This window comes from Cynocephalus volans, chromosome 14, assembly GCF_027409185.1.
Source record: "Cynocephalus volans isolate mCynVol1 chromosome 14, mCynVol1.pri, whole genome shotgun sequence".
Taxonomy (NCBI): domain Eukaryota; kingdom Metazoa; phylum Chordata; class Mammalia; order Dermoptera; family Cynocephalidae; genus Cynocephalus; species Cynocephalus volans.
Window position 1 is genome coordinate 37,072,621 of NC_084473.1, and position 20,331 is coordinate 37,092,951.

General features: G+C 35.8%; 1 protein-coding gene across 2 annotated transcripts in view; it reads right to left on the bottom strand.

Annotated features, from left to right (window-relative positions):
• The window catches only part of MAP4K3 (mitogen-activated protein kinase kinase kinase kinase 3), a 184,411-nt gene that overhangs the window by 95,215 nt on the left and 68,865 nt on the right, over window positions 1-20,331 (bottom strand). Inside the window, exon 3 of one of the 2 annotated variants that reach the window (XM_063077684.1) lies at window positions 800-890. The exons of the other annotated variant lie outside the window; for it this stretch is intronic. Within the exon in view, the coding sequence (XP_062933754.1) occupies window positions 800-890 (91 nt within the window). The remainder of the gene's footprint in view (window positions 1-799; window positions 891-20,331) is intronic. 2 annotated transcript variants of the gene reach the window in all.

The window sequence follows — 20,331 nt, forward strand, 5'->3', positions numbered from 1 at the left end:
CACATGAGAAGAGGAAAAGTGATACGTACTTGGGTGAGAATGGGAGCCCAAAATAAGTTATATTCTTATGTTGCTCCACTATATTAGCTAAAAATCAAAGAGTATCTTAATACATAGGAAACCATTCTCCAATCCTTCCTTTGCAGGAACCTTAAAAACAACTAGCTCACACTGTTCAACCCAGAGCTGCATATAGAGGTGAAGAGAAAACAAAGATTTGATCCTGAGGTGATCCCCTAGTGGAATATGACCTGGAGAACATGGCTTGATCCTGCCAAACCAAAACAAACAGAAGGCAAATTCACAGTCATTCTAAGTTCACTTTAGGGCCTTAAAAATAAGTTACTGAAATAATGATAGTTCCTAGTCCTTTGGACAAAATGAAAGAAAGGGATGAGGTAACACTCTGAAACACAAAACACACAAAAAAAGTTCTGAAAAGAATATAACAGGAAAAGATGCTTCTGACTCCAATTCACCTAAGTCTAAAAGAAAGGGGCAACAGGATGAGGTATTTAGATCTTCAATCTATCAAAGGAAGACTAACCATAAAAGTCAGTTTTTACTTGCCAGTGTCCTCACTGAAACCACATCCAGAATTCCTGAGCCAGAAGACAGCGATATTGGTTACAGAATTAACATAGTAGGTCATAAGTAAAAATTCCATTCACATGAAAATAGCTTGTCTTCAAAGCATGAAGAAAACTATAAAACACGCCATTAGAGCTAACTTTATTTTGTTAAATGCATTAGGTGATGGAATCATTTTTGTTCTTCAAAAGAGAAACAAACAATATACCTGAGATAGCTTCCAAAATAAGCAACAATATTTGGGTGTTTACAGTCTTTCATCATAATAATTTCTTGCTGCACAACTGCAAAGTCTTCTCCTAGAATAAAAAACAAGCATGTTGAATATTTAATAGTTAAGACGTTTCAAAATGTTCATTATTTCAAAAGATAATAAGATAATTATACTTACTAATAAGAATAACATAATTAGTGAATTATAAATAAAACATAATCAATAAGTTAATGTTATTACTTTTAATGACAATTTCAATCCTGACTTGAGTGGAAGTATAGCACGGTGATTAAAGCGTAAACTCTGGTTCCACACCATCTGGATTCAAATTCTAACTCTGTTCATCACTAACCTGTGTGAACTTAGACAAATTACTTGACCTCTCTGTGCCAATTCCCTCCTCAATAAAATAATATCCTATCTCACAGGGCTGTTGTAAGGGTTAAATGAATTAATTTACATAAAATGCTAGAACAGTGCTTAAGCTCAAGCTCTACATAAGCATTTGCTATTATTACTATTAAGCCTTGGACATAATCATCAGTATAATTCATCACCAGGAAATATACATCACTTTTCTCCTTACTGCTAAATAACACTTAATATAACTTTAGCACAAAGAAGTAATTATTAAGTCAGGGCAGGAACTCTTATACACCAAGTGTGTCAAATATATCTCCACTGGTTCTCTGTAGAGCTGAGAGGCCTACACTCTAGCAGTACTGGGTTTCCAGATGGCCCACATACACCGGCTTATCCTTGCTCTAACTGTGGTAGGATGCAAAATGGAACTGTATTTGAGCCTGATCAGACTATTAGCATATAATCTCTCTCCTACTGCCTTCCTGCCCAAATTCTTCAAATAAGATCTGGCAATCCTATAGCAGTGTCACATGCCATGCTCCTGAATGAACACTTGTCATGGACAGAAACAGAACTGCAGTGAATGCAAATGTGGTGAACCAGAGACTATGCAGAAAGAGAACAAATGGAAGTGCTTACACTTAAATCAAAGTAGCTTTGCATTACTAATTCCATTTTTAAAGTATTATATACTATGAATAGCCTGATTAAATGCATATTAATGGCAAAGTAAAAAAAAAAAAAAGGCTTCCCAATTACTGCTCAAATTATAAGTATGAGGTTTGTTATAAGACCTGACATTTCTGGCCTTGATATTTTCCTATAGTAAATATAATTGAGACCTCAAGTAAGCCCTAACCATAAACCGTTTGAATCCAATATCGAAACCCACCTTACTGTCCCAGTTAAAAGGGAAGAAGTAATGGAGAAGAGACAGTTAGATTCTGCAATTATGTGAGTACAAAATCAAAGATCTCCAAAGGGAGAAAAGGAAATTTTTATGCTTTCAAAAATTCAGAAGATTGCTGAACTAGGATCCTCTTACGAATTAAGAATCCCTGATTTTCAGTATATTAAGAAGAAATCCAAGCTAGAAATAATAAAGCCATAACTGGACTAACACCAATTTTCATAGATATACTAAATACTTTGGAAGTTCTGGACTTTTGCTTTCCACCACCCTCCTCCCCCCAAATTATACTTCTCTCAAGTCCAGTGAAAGGGTCACATATGATCAAAGCTGATCTAGTCAGAGTAAACTCAGGACTTTAGTTTGATGGTTAGAAGACAGAAGCTTTCTTTCTGGGGTAGCCCTGAGTTATTAGCAGTCATGATGCAGGGAGCCAGCCTTAGAATAAAACTGATCTGTTAAATGCATTGAGTAGAAACAGGAAGAAGGAGGGCATTTAGTGACATAACTAAGCTACGACAGCAAGCCTCATCTGCTTCTATAATTTTCAGACTTATATAACTATAAGCACCACAACTCCTACAGTGATCTCTGTACATACCACAGCCCTTATTACGCTATATCAATATTCATGTCTACGTCCTCACTAGAATGAAAAGTCCTCTAGGATAGGATTAATCATCTTTTTAACCTTAGCATCTAATATGAAATCAATAAAAACAGGTGACAAATGAATCTACACTACCATATAATTCCCTCTTCATGATGACTCCAAATCAGGACTATCAGCTTTTGGTTTAATTTCATCCAATTATTAGAATGTTTTATACAATTAATTGCTTATTCACTACTACTATGATTTCTATTAAAACCTGTTAGTGGCTTTACGTCTTCAAGTACAACTTTCCTAAGAAATGCTGTCATCCAAGGTGCATCATTTTTTCTTACTAAGTCAGCTCTGTGACTATGAGAAATTATGGCCAAATTAAATTCAACAGTTTTGTAGGGAAAAATAATCCAAAGAAAAATTTCACATACTCAATTTTAAAGGCAACCAAAAAATACAGACTTTGGTAGGAAAAAAGAGTTTAATACATTAACAATTCAAGGGAGCTAACACTGCTTCACCTTTTAGATACAAATTGATAATCATTGTTATTTCCAACATTTCATAAAATTCTTTAATTTTTTCCTTATTCTTTTCCTTGACAAAAAAAAAAAAAAAAAAATCTTAAATTGAATGGCTACTCAACTGAAGTTAAAATGACTCCTTTTTCGTATGTCTAATTATTTGCACTGGTATCAACTGTATTATGTTTATTAGACCTACTCATATCATTAGCATAAACATTTTGAATTAATGAACTAGCCAATAATCTTTTTATAAAATAGTGAGCAAAAATGCAGTGAAATAAACAATATACAACTACAGTTGTTGAAATAAAGATGGTGAAGATGCTAAAATCAAACTATTGGCTGGGAGGCAGCACTGCCATTTTTATCTGTTTAACAGCTTATTTATCGAAGTCCAAGTCAGTGTATGAAGGCAGTTGACATATGTCTGCACACTGAATGGAAGCAGGGGTTATATAAAAATCAAACAGGGAAAGCAGACTTATTTCTACTGGGAAGTGAACTAACAGACCTGTATATTAATGTCTTTAGGGAATCAAGTCTTAGTTTATGGGTAAACTGTGTATCCTCTGCTTCCTTAGTTCTATCCCCTATGAAGTAAACATGAGCTACAAGTGACCCTCAATTATCCTTTGTTTTCTTATTTTCCTTTAATCTTCTTTATTTCTCTCTTCTCTGTTTAACATCTCCATGCCCTAATAAACTGACATAGTTTTCCAGAACTATCTTGACAAATGTCATTATATATGTATTTGTACTCTTTGAAAACAAACACACACCTGAAAAAGAGAAGAAACAATTTTTAAAAATCCTTAAATTAACATATTAGAATACATCAGATTAAATTATTTACCTAAGAATAAGCTTTAAAATGTGTGGGCCCCACACAAAGTATTTTGAGAGATAAAAGACCTGAAAAAATTGAAAAACACTTCACTTTTGAATAGAAGAACTTACTAGGTAAAGATGGTAACTGCCTTATGAACTAATCCCTGAATAAATGCATTTCCAATCAAAATACCAATTGAATCTTTTTTTGAACATAAAAAAATTACAGTTAAATTCATCTGGAAAAATAAATATGAGAGAAGTTTTGTAACAGATATTACTTTAAAATAGGTAGCTCTTATTTTGGCAGAAATAGAAAAAACATCCTAAAATTCAAAACAAGCTTGAGAAAGAAGAACAAAGTTCAAGGCCTCACTCTTCCTGTTTCAAACACATTACAAAGTTATGGTAATCAAAACAATATGGTACTCGCAAAAAGACAGACATACAGATCAATGGAACAGAAGAGCGAGCCCAGAATTAAACCCACACATATAAAGAATGCTCTTTTACAAGGGTGCCAAGACTACACAACAGGGAAAGAATAGTCTCTTCAACAAATGGTGCTGGGAAAACTGAATAGCCACATGCAAAACAATGAAATTAGGCCCTTATCTCACATATACAAGAATCAACTCAAAATGGATGAAAAGCTTAAATGCAAGATCTGAAACTAAAAAGCTTCTAGAAGAAAATGGGGAAATGTTCATAACACAGGTCTTGGCAATAATTTCTTGGATATTTCTTGGATACCAAAACAAAAACAGACAATTGAGACTGCATCAAACTAAAAAGCTTCAGCATAGCTAGGAAACAACAAAATGAAAAGGCAACCTATGGAATAGGAGAAAATATCTGTAAACCATATATCTGATATATATATGGAACTCCTATGACTCAATAGCAAAGAATATTTAAAGAATTAAATATACATCCTGAAACTATAAAAAATCCTAAAAGAAAACACAGGGGAAACACTTCAGGAAGTAGAACTGGGCACAGACTTTATGAAAACCCCCCAAAGCACAGGCAACTAAAGGAAAATAAACAAATGGGATTGTGTCAAACTAAAAAGCTTCTGCACAGCAAAAGAAACAATTAACAGAGTGAAAAGACAACCAACAGAGTGGGAGGAAATATTTGCAAAACATCCATCCAACAAAGGATTAATATCCAGCATATATAAGGAACTCAAGCAACTTAACAGCAAAAAAACAAGTAAACTGATTAAAAAATAGGCAAAGGAGCTGAATAGGCATTTCTCAAAGGAAGATAGAAGAATGGCCAACAGACACATGAAAAATGCTCAATATCACCCAGCATCTGGGAAATGCAAATCAAAACCACACTGAGATATCATCTCACTCCAGTTAGGCTGGCTAATATCAAAAAGACTGAGAATAACAAATGCTGGAGAGGATGTGAAGAAAGAGGAACCCTTCCACACTGTTGGTGGGACTGTTAAATTGGTGCAGCCATTATGGAAAATGGTGTGGAGATTTCTCACACAAATACAGATAGCTATCCCACTGCTGGGTATATATCCAAAGCAATGGAAATCATCATGTCGAAGGGATACCTGTACTCCCATGTTTATCACAGCTCTATTTAAAATAGTCAAGAATTAGAACCAGCCTAAATGCCCATCATTGGACAAGTGGCTAAGAGAAATGTGGTATATTTACACAATGGAATACTACCCAGCCATAATAAAGAATGAAATGAAATTCTACCATTCACAGCAACATGGCTGAACTTAGAGAAAACTGTTACATGAAATAAGCCAGGCACAGAAAGAGAAATACCACATGTTCTTACTCATAAATGGGAGCTATTAACAAACAAAATAATAAGTTGAGCTTTCAGAAGGAGAGAGCAGAACTGTGGTTACTAGAGGTGGGAAAGGGGAAGAGGAAAGGAGGATAGCAAGAGATTGGTTAATGGACAATAAACAGCCAGATAGGAAAAATAAGTTCTTTCAGTGTACAGTTGAGCTAGGCATCTATAATTAACAATAAACTACTGCATGTTATCAAATGGCTAGAAGAAGGAGATGGAATGTCCTCACAAGAAATGATTAAGTTTTATAGTGATGAATATGCTAATAACCCTGATTTGATTATCACACATTGTATGCATCTATTGAAATATAACTCTGTACCTCACAAATATGTATAATAAATACATTTCAATAATACTATAAGAAACCCAACTACTTCATCTGTGAAAATAACTCATAGCCTATTTATTTATTTGGACATCTTTTAATAAATACTCATAATTAACAATGCTTAAGATAAGTATCACTACCATTTGCATAAATTATTACTGAATGAACTGTGAACCTGGGTTTAACAAGGTCAAGAAGAAATTCCCTTGCTGAAACTGAGCAGCAAAAGACCAAAATAGCTTGATTGCTTTACCAAAATAGTTCATGTAAGACAATTAGGCTTAGTTTTTGAAACCAGACCCCAACTCCCAAAAACGAACTACTCTTATGAAGTATTTCTCAACCTTGTTTTCCTACTGGTCCCTCTCCATGAAATTTTAATGCCACAGATGTTCTGTATATCTGTTTATGTCCTGTGTATATACACACATATATCTGTGTCTATACATAAAAGGGTAAGATTTTTTCACCTCAAAGAACCAACTCCATTCCCTTCTCATTTTAAAGGAATATTTGAGAAAATTATTCTCCAGTGCAAACAGATTGTGTCCAGGTATTCAGGGCATAAAGGCTTAGCCTGAGATTCCTGACTGAACCTGCTAGGTCTCCTTTTCTTACCTGGATCCAGATCTTCCTTTGAGAGCCAGGTTTACCCATGTGGTTCTGATGGAAGACCCAAAATAAGGCAGGCACCCATAACTCAGGAGTGAATTTCTAGTATAAACTCTCCAGAATATATCCCTCCCACTGTATTAAAAATTATGGCAAAAACTTAGAGTTTCCATATGTAAAGTAGGTATTGTAGTAGGCTCAAAAATGTTTCTGGGGTAAGGACAGAAAAAGGAAAAATACAGCATGGTATAGATTTTAAGGGAAGTAAACACAATGGGCAAAAATTTTTCTGTCTTTATTATGCTCACCAACAAGAACCACAGCATACTGTTTAAAATAGTTCTGATTTGAGATGATTCAAGCTCTCTGAATTTCTGGTTCTGTCTCACCAGACTTGATTCAAAGATAAAAATTTTTAGTGGCTCCTGATCTGTTCTTGAGGCTATGTAGGCATAAACCATAGCTGTATAAAACTTACAAAAATATCAGTTCCTACTCCTACACTGTTGGTGGGACTGTAAAGTAGTACAACCACTATGGAAAACAGTATGGAGGTTTCTCAAACAACTACAGATAGATCTTCCATACGATCCAGCAATTCCACTTCTGGGTGTATACCCAGAGGAGTGGAAATCATCATGTCGAAGGGATACCTGCACTCCCAAGTTCATCGCAGCTCTGTTTACAATAGCCAAGACATGGAACCAACCTAAATGTTCATCGATGGATGACTGGATAAAGAAACTGTGGTATATATACATCATGGAACACTACTCTGCCATAAAAAAGAATGAAATACTCCCATTTGCAACAACATGGATGAGCCTGGAGAAACTTATGTTGAGTGAAATAAGTAAAGCACACAGGGATAAATACCGCAGAGGGATAAATACCGCATGATCTCACTCATGTGGGAGCTAAGAGAGAAAGAAGGAAAGAAAGAAAGACCACAGTAGTGCATGTTACATTGTAGCTTCCTTGGGCTACACTGTGGAGTCGGGGGGAGAAAGAGAGGAGGTGGGAGGTGGGGATAATTGGGTGGAGGACACAGGGTACGAAAGCAATTTGTGGTAATGGGTATGCTGCCAGTATGAATCTGGCCCTCACATCATGCCACGAGGGGTGACAATCAGCTTTGTATCTCATGAATATTCATTAAAAAGTTCCTAAAATCAAAACAATATGGCAAAATTAACCTTCCTATAAATTCAATTTTGACATATATTGTACCTCTGTCTTATCTCTAGTAACCTATCAGTCCTGTTTTAAGTCCTATTCCTCCATCCTAAAATCTCATGCAGCAATCACTTCCCTTCCGTTGCATGCAACTCAAGTGTGGATATCGTAATAGTGATAGGTCTTATTACCACCAGGGTCTTCTTCTCCAATTTGACCTGTGCACACTGAATCTTCCTATAGTTCCACTCTGACCATGTTACTAATCTGTAAAAAAATTCCACTGTCAATAGGTTAAAATCTAAACCCTTGGGTTCTCCATAAACTACCATCAATCTGTTTTCCACCTCTTATTTCCCACTATGCCCAAACAGAGCATACCACTCTAGTCAAATGAAACAAGTATTTCCCAAACAGACCCAGTACTTCACACCACCTTTGCTTTCACACTGTTCTCATATGAAATACCCTCCATTCTCCTATTCTACTAGCAAAATCCTAGCCAGCCTTAAAGGCTTAGTTGAAATCCTACTTCTTTAATCACCCCAAGTGAAATGAACCTCACTAACTCTATGGAACTCACTAAATGAATTAGAACATATCAACTACTCTGTCCTACTGGTGTCCCTTCACATGGCATCTTGCCAAGATATTCCCTTCACAGTCTATTTCATAGAGTAAATAGTCAAAGACAGCTATTCGGTGACCATCAATTAAGTCTTCCTAGTCACAGCCACCACCATTTCTTATTTCCAGCACCACAACACACACACACACATGCACACACACACACTCTGCTCAGTGGATGAATCCCTGTAGTTAAGCTGCTGTTTATGTACTTAAGTTACATAAAAACTCTAGTTAGTTTTCACATTGGGTAACAAGCTCTTTGAAGGCAGGAACCATGTCTTTGTATCTTCCATTCTAACTAAATTAAAAGCTAAATAAACATTCTTGAAGCTAAATCACTGATCATACACATGGGGTTGGGGATGAGGAAGAAAACTACAGATATAAAGTCTTTTGTCATTTGCCTGTTTATTCTGGGGGTATTTATTACCTTTCAATGTGTAAATACTTAATCTGTCTGGTATAGTCAGCTTCAAGTCCATAATATGGCTCTAATACATTAGTAAGTGGCTAAGCAACCCACAGTTAATGTCTGAAGACTAATTATAAATGATGTAACAACTACTCTGTTCGTAATGGCAATAAACACAGGGCAGCACTGAATAAACAACTGGTGGTAAGGGATCTACTAAAGCACTCAAGGGAAATAGGAAAAGACACCAGGTAAATAATTTCTAGTGTCCTAGAAATTGATGAAAGATACAGAGGGAGAAAGAAAGCCTCTCTTACCATCTCAGGACAGAAAAAACTAATGTCAAAAGCTGACAGGAAAGAAGATTCATCAAATCTAACTTTGGAGATCCACAAAAAAATAGTGGTACCTTTTCACACTTTTTAAATTTTACTCTATAACTTAACATATGTTGCTCTCAGGGAAACAAAACATAATGCCCTATTTTCTCACTATGAATTTCTCTGCTTATCAATCTCAGTATTTTATATTGTGTTGGAAAAGGACTGAGTTTCCCCATTTAGAAGAGTTTCTCCTATGAATTACTATCTAATTAATCACTGTCACCTGTCTGCATTTATATGCTATTTTAATAACAAGAGCTGCAAACAATACTACAAATGAGTAATTATAACCTTAAAATTCCGGCTTTAAATCACAAAAAGCAAAAAGGCTTAAGAGACCCCTAATATAGACAGTTATAACACCTTATCAGAACTTGAAAGTAAAGCTCAAAACTACATATATGTGAGTTCTATTGTACTAGTAAGCTCTGTCATAAGCTTATCTTAATCCATTTTTAATTTTCTTTCAAAATGAATCTCAAGAACTGGCAGTGTTCTACCCAAATCAGCCTTAAGACCACAGGAACAAACCTGTAATGTGACAAAATCAGGTTTACTGACCCATTGCAATGAGGAAAACTGTACACCAGAGGAATATTGTGCCATCTTATCAAACAAAGGAAAAGATAGAGTTGTTATAAGGTTTTTGGAAAGATTGGAGTTTGGACAAAATTTAAATGAAGTTGTATTTTGATAGGCTTCCAGCAAAGCAAAGCTGTGTGTAAAGTGACCTACTTCAAGACTCGACTGCAAAGTGAACCCAAGGTACTCTTTCCTTATAAATAAACTACAAAGTTGAGACGGATGTGAATGCTGTGTCCAAAAACCCCTTATCCAAAGCTCTGTATCTGGGTTGTAAATCAAGACTGCTTCTCTATGTCAAAGTGACTCAGATTCTCCAGAGAAAAGTGGGATGTTTTATTCTTGTTGAAATAGTTACACACAGCTAAATTTCTGATAGTCTATGATTTTCAAGAACAAAGTTTCTCAGTGAGTAAGCAAGTTGTAGTCACTCAAAGACAACACTTTACAGCTGCACCATTCTTGGGAGAAATAATGACTGGCTGGTCAGTTCAGTGGTTAGAGTGTGGTGCTGTTAACACCAAGGTCCAGGGTTCAATCCCTGTGCTCTTAGGAGAAATAGTTTCCTGTTAAGTTTGAGGCTTTACCTGTATCTGTTATTACAGCCTGATAAATGGCCAGGCAGATTTTTACTTTCTTGGTTAGTCACTTGAGATTCCTGTGACCTAAGATTCCTGTTCCATTCTATGCCAGAGTGTAAAAAACAGCTTGCTAATTATACTGATTACATTCTACTGTTCAGAAAGAAGTTTATTTGCTGGTTTATATTTTGGTTTAATATGCATTAATTTCTCCATAGATGTCCAATTTGGGCAGATACACTGGTTTTGAAGAAAAATTTATATCTTACCCCGATAAACTTCATTTAGTTATATAATGTGTATATGAGGGTACTAAAAATTATCTTTTAATTTTATTTTTCCAGGAACTTTTTGAAGTACCCTTGTGAAAACCACTTAGCTTGTTAAGTAATGCTCTACCAGCAGAAGGTTTTTAATTTACTAGTTCCAGGAAATATATATATAAAACTTAGAAACATCCAGTTAAACCTGATAATACAGATAGTCTCCACACCAAAACCAACCCCTGAGAATGGTGAAACAGAGCAGGCTCTGAAGCTTGATTGCCAAGGTTCAAATCCCAGCTCTACACTATTAAGGCAAAGTACTCAACCTTTAAGTGCTTCAGTTTCTTTACCTGTAAAAAAAAAAAAAAAAAAAAAAAATAGGGATAATAATATGAGGATTAAATGAGTCAACATATACAAAGCACTTAAAACAGCACTTGGCACAAATTAAGTATGAATAAGCATTAGCTATTTATTAGCAATAAATGTCATGTTCAAACTAACCCATCTCTAAGCTATATCTTCTATCTTAGTCTCCATATCTTCCTCATTAATTTGATTTATCCAATAAATATTTACTGAGTGCCTACTAGGTACCAGACAAGGTATCAGGCACTGGTAAAGAAAATGGATATGAAGTTTGTCCTCACAGAAATGACAGTCTCATGAAGACCTCAGCACCACCACATTCTTATCAACAGGTCTTTCTATTTTTTTAATGCTAAAAATATGCACTTGTTATGAGGAAAAGATGCCAAGCTTCTCAAAGAATTATTATTAGACAGCAAGTTCCTTTAGGACAAGGATCATGAATGGCTTGCTGCAGCTAACTCTAGTGCCTAGTGAGGAAGGGTGTTAAAAACATAACACTCAAGAAGTACTTGTGGCATTTTCCTAATTTTTGGTTATATAATTTATACTTTTCCACACTGCATTTTACCATTGATACAATTAATGTGTATTTCTCCCTCCCTCACCCCATCCACACACACGCAGCAAAAAAGCTATTATTAAATCAATAGTGTATCTTACAACTAAGGTGACCAATCTTTTGTTTGCCCAGAACTGAAAGATTTCCTGGGACACAGCACTTTCACGCGAAAATCCAAGCAAAATCAGATAAGTGGTCACTGATTTACAGCTCATGGAGTTAGAAAAATAAGGTGAGTATAACTTCATGTAGAAAAACAAAGGATAACCAAAATTTCACAACTTCACAAACGTCACAACTTATGACCATACAAATTAAAAAATAAACATCGTGTACCAAGGATAGTTGCCCAATGCCAATCCCATCTCTTCCGACATCCATCCTGGGCCTCTCTACTTGGTGTCCCTTCCTCCCACTTCCATCCAAGTTGTTGGTTATAGGATTCAGGCTACCTTAGGCTCAGGAGGTTTCCCAAAGGATAGCCCTCTTCATTAATTTCTTCCCCACACTTCCTTTGCTCTCAAGTCACACAATGCTCCTCTTTCCACCTATAGTTTATCACTCACAACTCCTTAAGGAAACTTCTTTCTCCTCAGCTCCAAACATCATCTTTAATCCCTTTTCTACTCTTTCATTTTCCTCAACCTTTTCCTAGTTACCATAGGAAAAATTCTTCTTCCCTTCTTTCTGCTAAATAAAAGAACTAGTTGTTCTAGCAGTCACACCTATAATAAGTGAGAGCATAACTCTATTTTTAGTTGTTTTAAAATTTCTGTTTTAATATTTCGATAAGTATTGTTTTTAACAGCTTTAATGAGACATAAGTCATTCAATTTTATGTGTACAGTTCAGTGGGTTTTGATATATTCACAGGATTGTACAGCCGTCACCCTAATCTTTTAAAAACATTTTTAACTTCATTAGCAGTCACTCACAATTCCTACCACTTCTCCCCTGAGCCCTAGGCAACCACTCATCTATTTTCTGTATCTACAGATTTGCCTATTTTAAACAACATAAATTAAATCATACCATTTGTGTTCTTTTGTGACTAGCTTCTTTCATTTGGCATAATGTTTTTAAGGTTCATCCATATTGTATAGGTACTCATTCTTTCATTGCTCAATAATATTCCATTGTATGGACATGTGGGTTGTATGGATTATGGATATGTGGGTTGTTTCCACTTTTTTGGCTATAACAAATAATGCTGCTATGAACACTCATGTATAAGTTTTTGTGTAAACATATGCTTTCATTTCTCTTGTGTATATATGAGGAAACTTCACAAAGTTCACAGAAAGATTCATATTATCTTTTAATTCTATTTATCCATGAACTTTTTGAAGTACTTCATCCAGTCATGTGCCACTTAACGGTGGGGATATGTTCTGAGAAATGCATCATTAGGCCATTCATTGTTGTGCAAACATCTTAGAGTGTACTTAATTAAACACAGATGGTATAACCCACTCCACACCTAGGCTATCTGGTATAACCATTATAATCTTATGGGACCACTGTCCTATATGCAATCTGTCATTGACCAAAATCTTATGAGGCACATGACTGTACCTAGGAGTGAAAATGCTAAGTCATATGTTAACTCACTGTTTAACAGTTTTGGAGAACTGCCAAACTATTTTCCAAAGTGGCTGTACCATTTTACATTTACACCAGCAATGTATAAGGGTTCCAATTACTCCAGGATCTTATTAACACTTGTTATTTTCTGTCTTTATTACAGCCATCCTAATAGGAATGAAGCAGTATCTCACTGTGGTTTTGATATACATTTCCCTATTAAGTAATGAGATGCTAAGCATCTTTCCATGTGCTCATTGGCCATTTGTATTCTTCAGAAAAATGTCTTGTTATCCTTTTCCCATCTTTAAATTGGATTATTTGTCTCTCTTTTAAAAAAATGAGTTGAAAGAGTTCTTTATATATTCTGGATAGAGTTCCTTATCAGATATATGATTTACAAATATTTTTTCCCATTCTGTATGGTGCCTTTTCACTTTGTTGATGGTATCATTTTCCAGGACAAAATTTCTTAATTTTGATGTAATTCCATTTATCTACTTTTCCTTTTGTCACTTACACTTTTGGTGCCTAATCCAAGGTTGCAAAGATTCATTCCTATGTTTTCTTAGAAGAGTTTTATAGTTTCAGTTCTTACATGCAGAAGTATGAGCCATTTTGAATTAATTTCTGTGTATGGTGTAAGGTAGGAGTCTAATGTCATTCTTTTGCATGTGTACATCCAGTTGTCCCAGCACCACTTATTCAAAATATTATTCTTTCCCCTGTTGACTTGTCTTGGCATCATTCTCACAAATCAACTGACCATAAAGGTAAGGGTTAAGTTCTGGACTCTCAATTCTATTTCGTTGGTCTATATGTTTATCCTGTGACAATTCCATACCATCTTGATTACCATAGCTTCCCAGTAACTTTTGACATGGGGCAGCGTAAGCCTTCCAACTTTGTTCTTTTTCAAGACGGTTTTGTTCTGGGTACCTTGCATTTCCACATGAATTTCGGATTAGCTTGTCAATTTTTGCAAAAGAGCAAGCTGGGATTTTGACAGAAACTGTATTGACTCTGTAGTTCAATTTTGGAAGTATTACCATTTTAACAATATTGTCTTCTAATCTATGAACATGGGACATCTTTCTACTTATTTAGACCGTCTCACTTCTTTCAGTAATGTTTTGTAGCTTTCAGTCTTTTATTTCTTTTGAAATAAAAGGTATCTAGATTGGAAAGAAAGATGTAAAACTATCTCTATTTGTATATGATATAATCTATGTTGAAAATCCTAAGGAATACACTAAAAAACTATTAGAACTGATAAACAAGTTTTCAGCAAAGCTACATGATACAAGATCAATATACAAATATCTATTTCTATACATGAGCAATGAACATTCCAAAAATAGTTTAGTAAATAATTCTAATTATAATAGCATCACAAAGAATAAAATACTTAGGTATACATCAAACAAAAGAAATGCAAGACTTGTACAGTTCTTGAGAAGAATATGTATTCTGCTACTGTTGGATGGAGTATTCCATGGATGTCTGTTAAGTGTAGTTAGTTAACAGTTATTTCTATTTCCTTATTGATATTCTGCCTACTTCTATCAATTACTGAAAGTGGGGTATTAAAATTTCCAACTATTTTGTTGTCTGTCTCCCTTTGACACGCCAGTATAGAAAAAAGTACAGTTACCTTTTAAGACCAAAGCTTAACATTTTCTTCTAACAAAGCTTACATTTTCTTGATACATTTTAAATGACATTTTAGTTCCAGAGGTCTTCACAATAAAAATTTAGCTCACACTGTAAATTCTGTATATTGTTATTAAAAAAAGAGTAAAAAACAGTACTTTTACTCAACAACAAAGCCCCAAAATATATGAAGCAAAACCTAACAATTAATGGGACAGGAAATTCACTAATGAGCAGTTCTTAAAATAGAGACAAGTTTACGTACCTTTGAGTAGTGCCTTGTCCAATTCCCTAACAGCTAATTTTCCTATAACTCTAATTTCTAGAGAAAAGGTTTTTTAATGGGTAAAAATTGATAATATATTGTTTTAAGGTGATGTCCTAATGACTACTCTTGAATAGTAACATAGCTACGGTTAGTGGGCATAATCAGAAATGGTTGATTTCTAACATCAATTAGGTATATAACACTATACGACAATCCTATCACTGGTAAGTAGTCAGTTTCTTCTTCCATCCCTGACAATGGCTCTTAAAACAGTAACAGGAAGCCATTTCCATTATTTTTCAAATATCCTACCTAGCCACTCTGGCTTCACTCTCAGCTAAGACATCCTCCGTCTCAGAAAATAAAGGCCCCATGGTTAAGATCTCTTTTACTCCTATCTCCTCAACCTCAAAATTAATCTATATTTGTAGCCACCCTTGGACCTTTACAAAGACATAAACCCAAAAGAGGTATTTTCCTCCTTTTTAAAAGAGGTATCTCCAAATCCTAGCCCCTTCTTAACTTAAATACACTATATGTGCCACAAAACTGTCAGCTAATCTTTTAAAACATAGGCAAAATATTATTCTTCTCCATAATAACTTTCTGTGACTTGTAGCCATAGACGTTTTGACATGGAACAGATGGTGTCACGGTATACAATCACGCTTTAAGTATCCTTCCAGCTTCCATCATTTATTACCCATGCCCATTCCTGACCACAGTCCGCCCCACCCCCACACAGATACTTTTAGCTCCAGCATCATTGGACTTCAACCTTCTGCAATGTAGCAGAAAATCAAAACACAGCCCCAAACCAAAAAGTGAAAGGCAGAGGAGGTAAAAAAAAATTAAAGTCTTATTAGGTAACGAAAAAGTGTAATCAGACAATGTATATTTTATGCACATTGTCATTAAAACTATAAATCTGAAGTCTTCATCATCATGTAAGGCATTTGAGGATGAATTGATTATCCAATGGGCTGAAATGTCAGTGTCACCAGCACCAATGAGATGGGGTAGATAGCCTTCTCCATCCTCACGGGTGCTTTCAGATACCTCTCCTCCTTTCTCTTCCGAAAATCCAGCCCTTCTTTACGTGCTTGCCATTGCAGTGTTATCACCTCTTACCCTCCTTGTTGCTAAATTTCTGGAATTCTTAGTCATTTCCCCCTCATACACTGATACCACAGCAGCTGGCTCATTCTCTTTTCCTCTATTACTACTTCGCTTATCATTTTTGGTGACTTCAATATCTTCACAAATGATCCATCAAAACACCCAGGCCCCTTGGATACCTGACCTGCTCAGCTACAAAAATCTCTGTTTCAGCCATACCTTGTTCACATGGGCATACCTTAAATCTTGTCATCCTTCATAACTGCACCACCTTTAAAATCTCAATTTCGAGTATCTCATTCAGATCAACTCCAATCTTTCTGGCTAACTGACTCTAATTATCCCATTTCAGTAATTTTCCAATCTCACAGGATTGATCTCACTGACCATTTTTTACTATCCATGCCACTTCCCTGTCCCTACTTTCCTTCTTATTCAGCCCAGATTCTATGGACCAGCACTATAACCACTCTTTTACAAACAGCCTGCTACAGTTTGAATGTTTTTCCTCTCCAAAACTCAAGTTGAAATTTAACTGCCATTTTAACAGTATTAAGAGGTGGGACCTTTAAGAGTTACTTAGGTCATGAAGGGCTCTGCTCTCATATGTGGGCTTAATACAGTTTGGTCCCCTTTTGTCTCTGCCCTTCCACCATCTTCCCCTCCAGAGGATGCAGCAAGAAGGCTCTCACCAGATGCTGGCAATTTAATCTTAAATTTCCCAACCTCCGGAACTATAACAAAGACAATTTCTGTTCTTTATAAACTACCCAGACTCAGGTATTCTGTTATAGTAGCACAAAGGGACTAAGACATACACTTAACTCCCAAGACCCCACTCTTTCCATCATACTTGCCAAGCAAAACTACAACAATGAAATTGCCAACTATCCAATTTCCCCATACCTGCCACCTGAGCAATAGCTACATACTAGACTCACTCCAAACGTATGGCTTTGAGGCTGGTCTGAAGGTAATGAGTTATTTCAATTGATTGTTCACAGTCATTACAGATGAAACTCCTTATTCTACTCTTTTCCCCCTTCTGACTAATGCACTTGACTAGCCTTAAAGAAAATTATGGCTCTGAATTTCAACTGGACACTTCTCAATGCTAGACAATCCTACTACATTTTTATACACACACACATACATGTGAGTGCATGCGCGCACGCGTGTGTGTATAAAATCACTTTCCCATTTTCCAAGTTGACTATTTCACATGTTTTATCTCCCTTGCTAAATCTCTAACACACCCTCCAGTTCTCACTCCGGGCTAATGACCACAATAGAGTTCAAAAGGAAAATGAAAACAATCAAATAAGAACCCATCTCTCCACTACCAATTCCACAAACCTACCTGCATATGCATGCACACTCTGTCTTACCTCTTGTTACAATAAATCAATTATCTCTGCTCTTAGATTTACTTATACCTTGGACCTATCTCTTTACATCTTCTCAAAGTCTTTATTCCCAGAGTTATCTACATTATCTTCAGCAACATCAATTTCTCCTTCTCCATTGGTTCATTCCCACAAACACACATACACCCTAGAAAATTTTCCATAAACCAAAGGTCTCTCTCCAGCTAACGTTCCATTTCTCTATACCCCTCTTCAGCAAAAGGCCTTGGGAGCAAAATCTTTCTTGCTATCTCTACTTCCCTTCCTCTCATTCTCTCCTTAACTAGCTCCACCAGTCCACTGACCTAATCTTAACAAAGTCACCAAAGCCAATGTTAAATTCTCAGTCCTCATTTTACCCTCAGCATAATCTGACATATTTTACATCTCCCACCTTCCTGAAAGATTTTCTTCTATGAATCTCCATGACAAAATACTCAGCAGGTATGTCTCCTACCTAAAAGTAACTGGTCACTTGTTCTCAAGTTTTCTTTGCTGGGTTCTCCTCCTCTAGCAGACCTCTAATATAGGAATTACCCAAGGTTCTAACCTTGGCCTTCCACTTCTCTATCTGCACTTCCTTTCCAGGTGATTCCATCCTCTTCCATAGCTTTACATACTATTTATATGCTGACGACTGTAACATTTGCATCGACCCTAACATTTGCATCGGTGACCTAACTTCTCCTAGGAGTCCCAGATGCATATGTCAAACTCCCTAATTCAACATCTCCTATTCAATATCTAATAGACTTGTCAAACATACACAGTAAAACAGGACTACTGACTTCACTGTCCTTCAGGTATTCCCCATTTCAGTAAATAGTACCTATAGTACCACCCAGTCGCTCAAGCCAAAAACCCTCCAAAAAACTTTCCACTGTGTTTCAAATAACATCTGATTTCCTTGCCACAGTCCTCAAGGCCATCTATAATCTATTCCTTGCCTTCTTTGCCTAGTTTTCCAACCTCATTTCATCGATGTTCCCACTGCAGTGATGCAGCCATACATGCCTTCTCTCTGTCCTCAAACTTGCTATGCTCATTCTTGTTTCAGAGCCACTGCACTTGCCTTTGACTACTACCTGGAATATTCTTCCCGAAGACTGTCACATGACTGCGCTCTTTTTTTTCAAATCTCAACTCAAATGTCATCTATTCTGAGAGAACTCCCATGACCATGATACTAGTTAAAGCAGCCCCCAACCATTTTCAACAACATTACTCTATTTTAGCTCATGATTATCTTATTTGTTTACATGTTTATTGTCTCAAATAAAATATAAACTTCTTGAGAGTAAGACGTATCTGCCTTATTAACCACTATTTGCCCTGCACCTAGACCAATGCCTGGCGTATAGAAGACAATGAATAAATACTAGTTAAATGACTGATATGAACAGATTCTTCACAAAATAAAAATAAAAGGCCTAGAAGTATATGGGGATGGGGGGGGGGTGAGAGAGATATCCAATCACTAGAAGACAAAGAAATGCTAATTCAAAGTAAGGGATCAATTTTTGTTCAAGAGGAAAGATTTTATTATAATGATATTTTTGGGGGCAAAGGTATGAGAAAAAACCCAGAAATTTCAGGCATGAACTTCCTAGTATATACCAAAACTCTTAAAAATGTATATATATCCTCTAACCAGGTAGGAATTTATCATGACAAAATAATCATGCGTACAAGGACAAGAGACATCCTACATCCTTGTAGGTACATGGTAATGTTTGTAATTATGAAAAATGTTATAGTCACTAGATACTGGTTAAATAACTGTGATTTATATATCCAAATACTATGCAGCCAACTAAAAAATGTTAGTGTAGAAATATTAACTTGGAAAAATATTCATGATATGCTTTTCAAATGAAAATAAGCAGATTTTCAAAATAAGCCTACTACATTCTAAAACACACACGTGCACATATACATGTGTTTTTATCTGTGGTAGGCCTGATAGCATAGTAAGAAATGAAACACTAAAGTATAGAAAGGTATCACAGCAAATAATTGTCTTTTCTAATAGTAGTTATACTACTTGCTGAGTACTGATGAAGTCTCTCCCCCAAGCCTGATGGTAAAAACAAAACGGTTGCATGCCAGGTGTTTTGTGACTGACAGTTTATTCATGGTACTGACCACCAGTGTGGGTCACCTCTGTGAGGATGTGAGGAAGCACTGAGGAGCTGTGCCCACTCACTTGCATCCCTATCCTGTTCATCCTTTGTGATGTGTTTACTGTTTCAGTAGTAAGCAAGCAAATTAAGTTAATCTAAATAGTATATTCTTGCCCATCTCTGAACTGACCAGCCCTTTGTGGTCTGTTTAGATAAGTGTGTATGTAAGCGTGTGTATGTGTATGCTTGAGTGTTTATATACACACGGAAAAAAAATCTGGAGAAAATCACCAAAAAGTTGACAGTGATTATACAGGTAGTAGAATGATGAGTGACTTTTCCACTTTTTGTTTAACTGCATTTTTCTACTTTTATTACAATGATCAAACATTGTT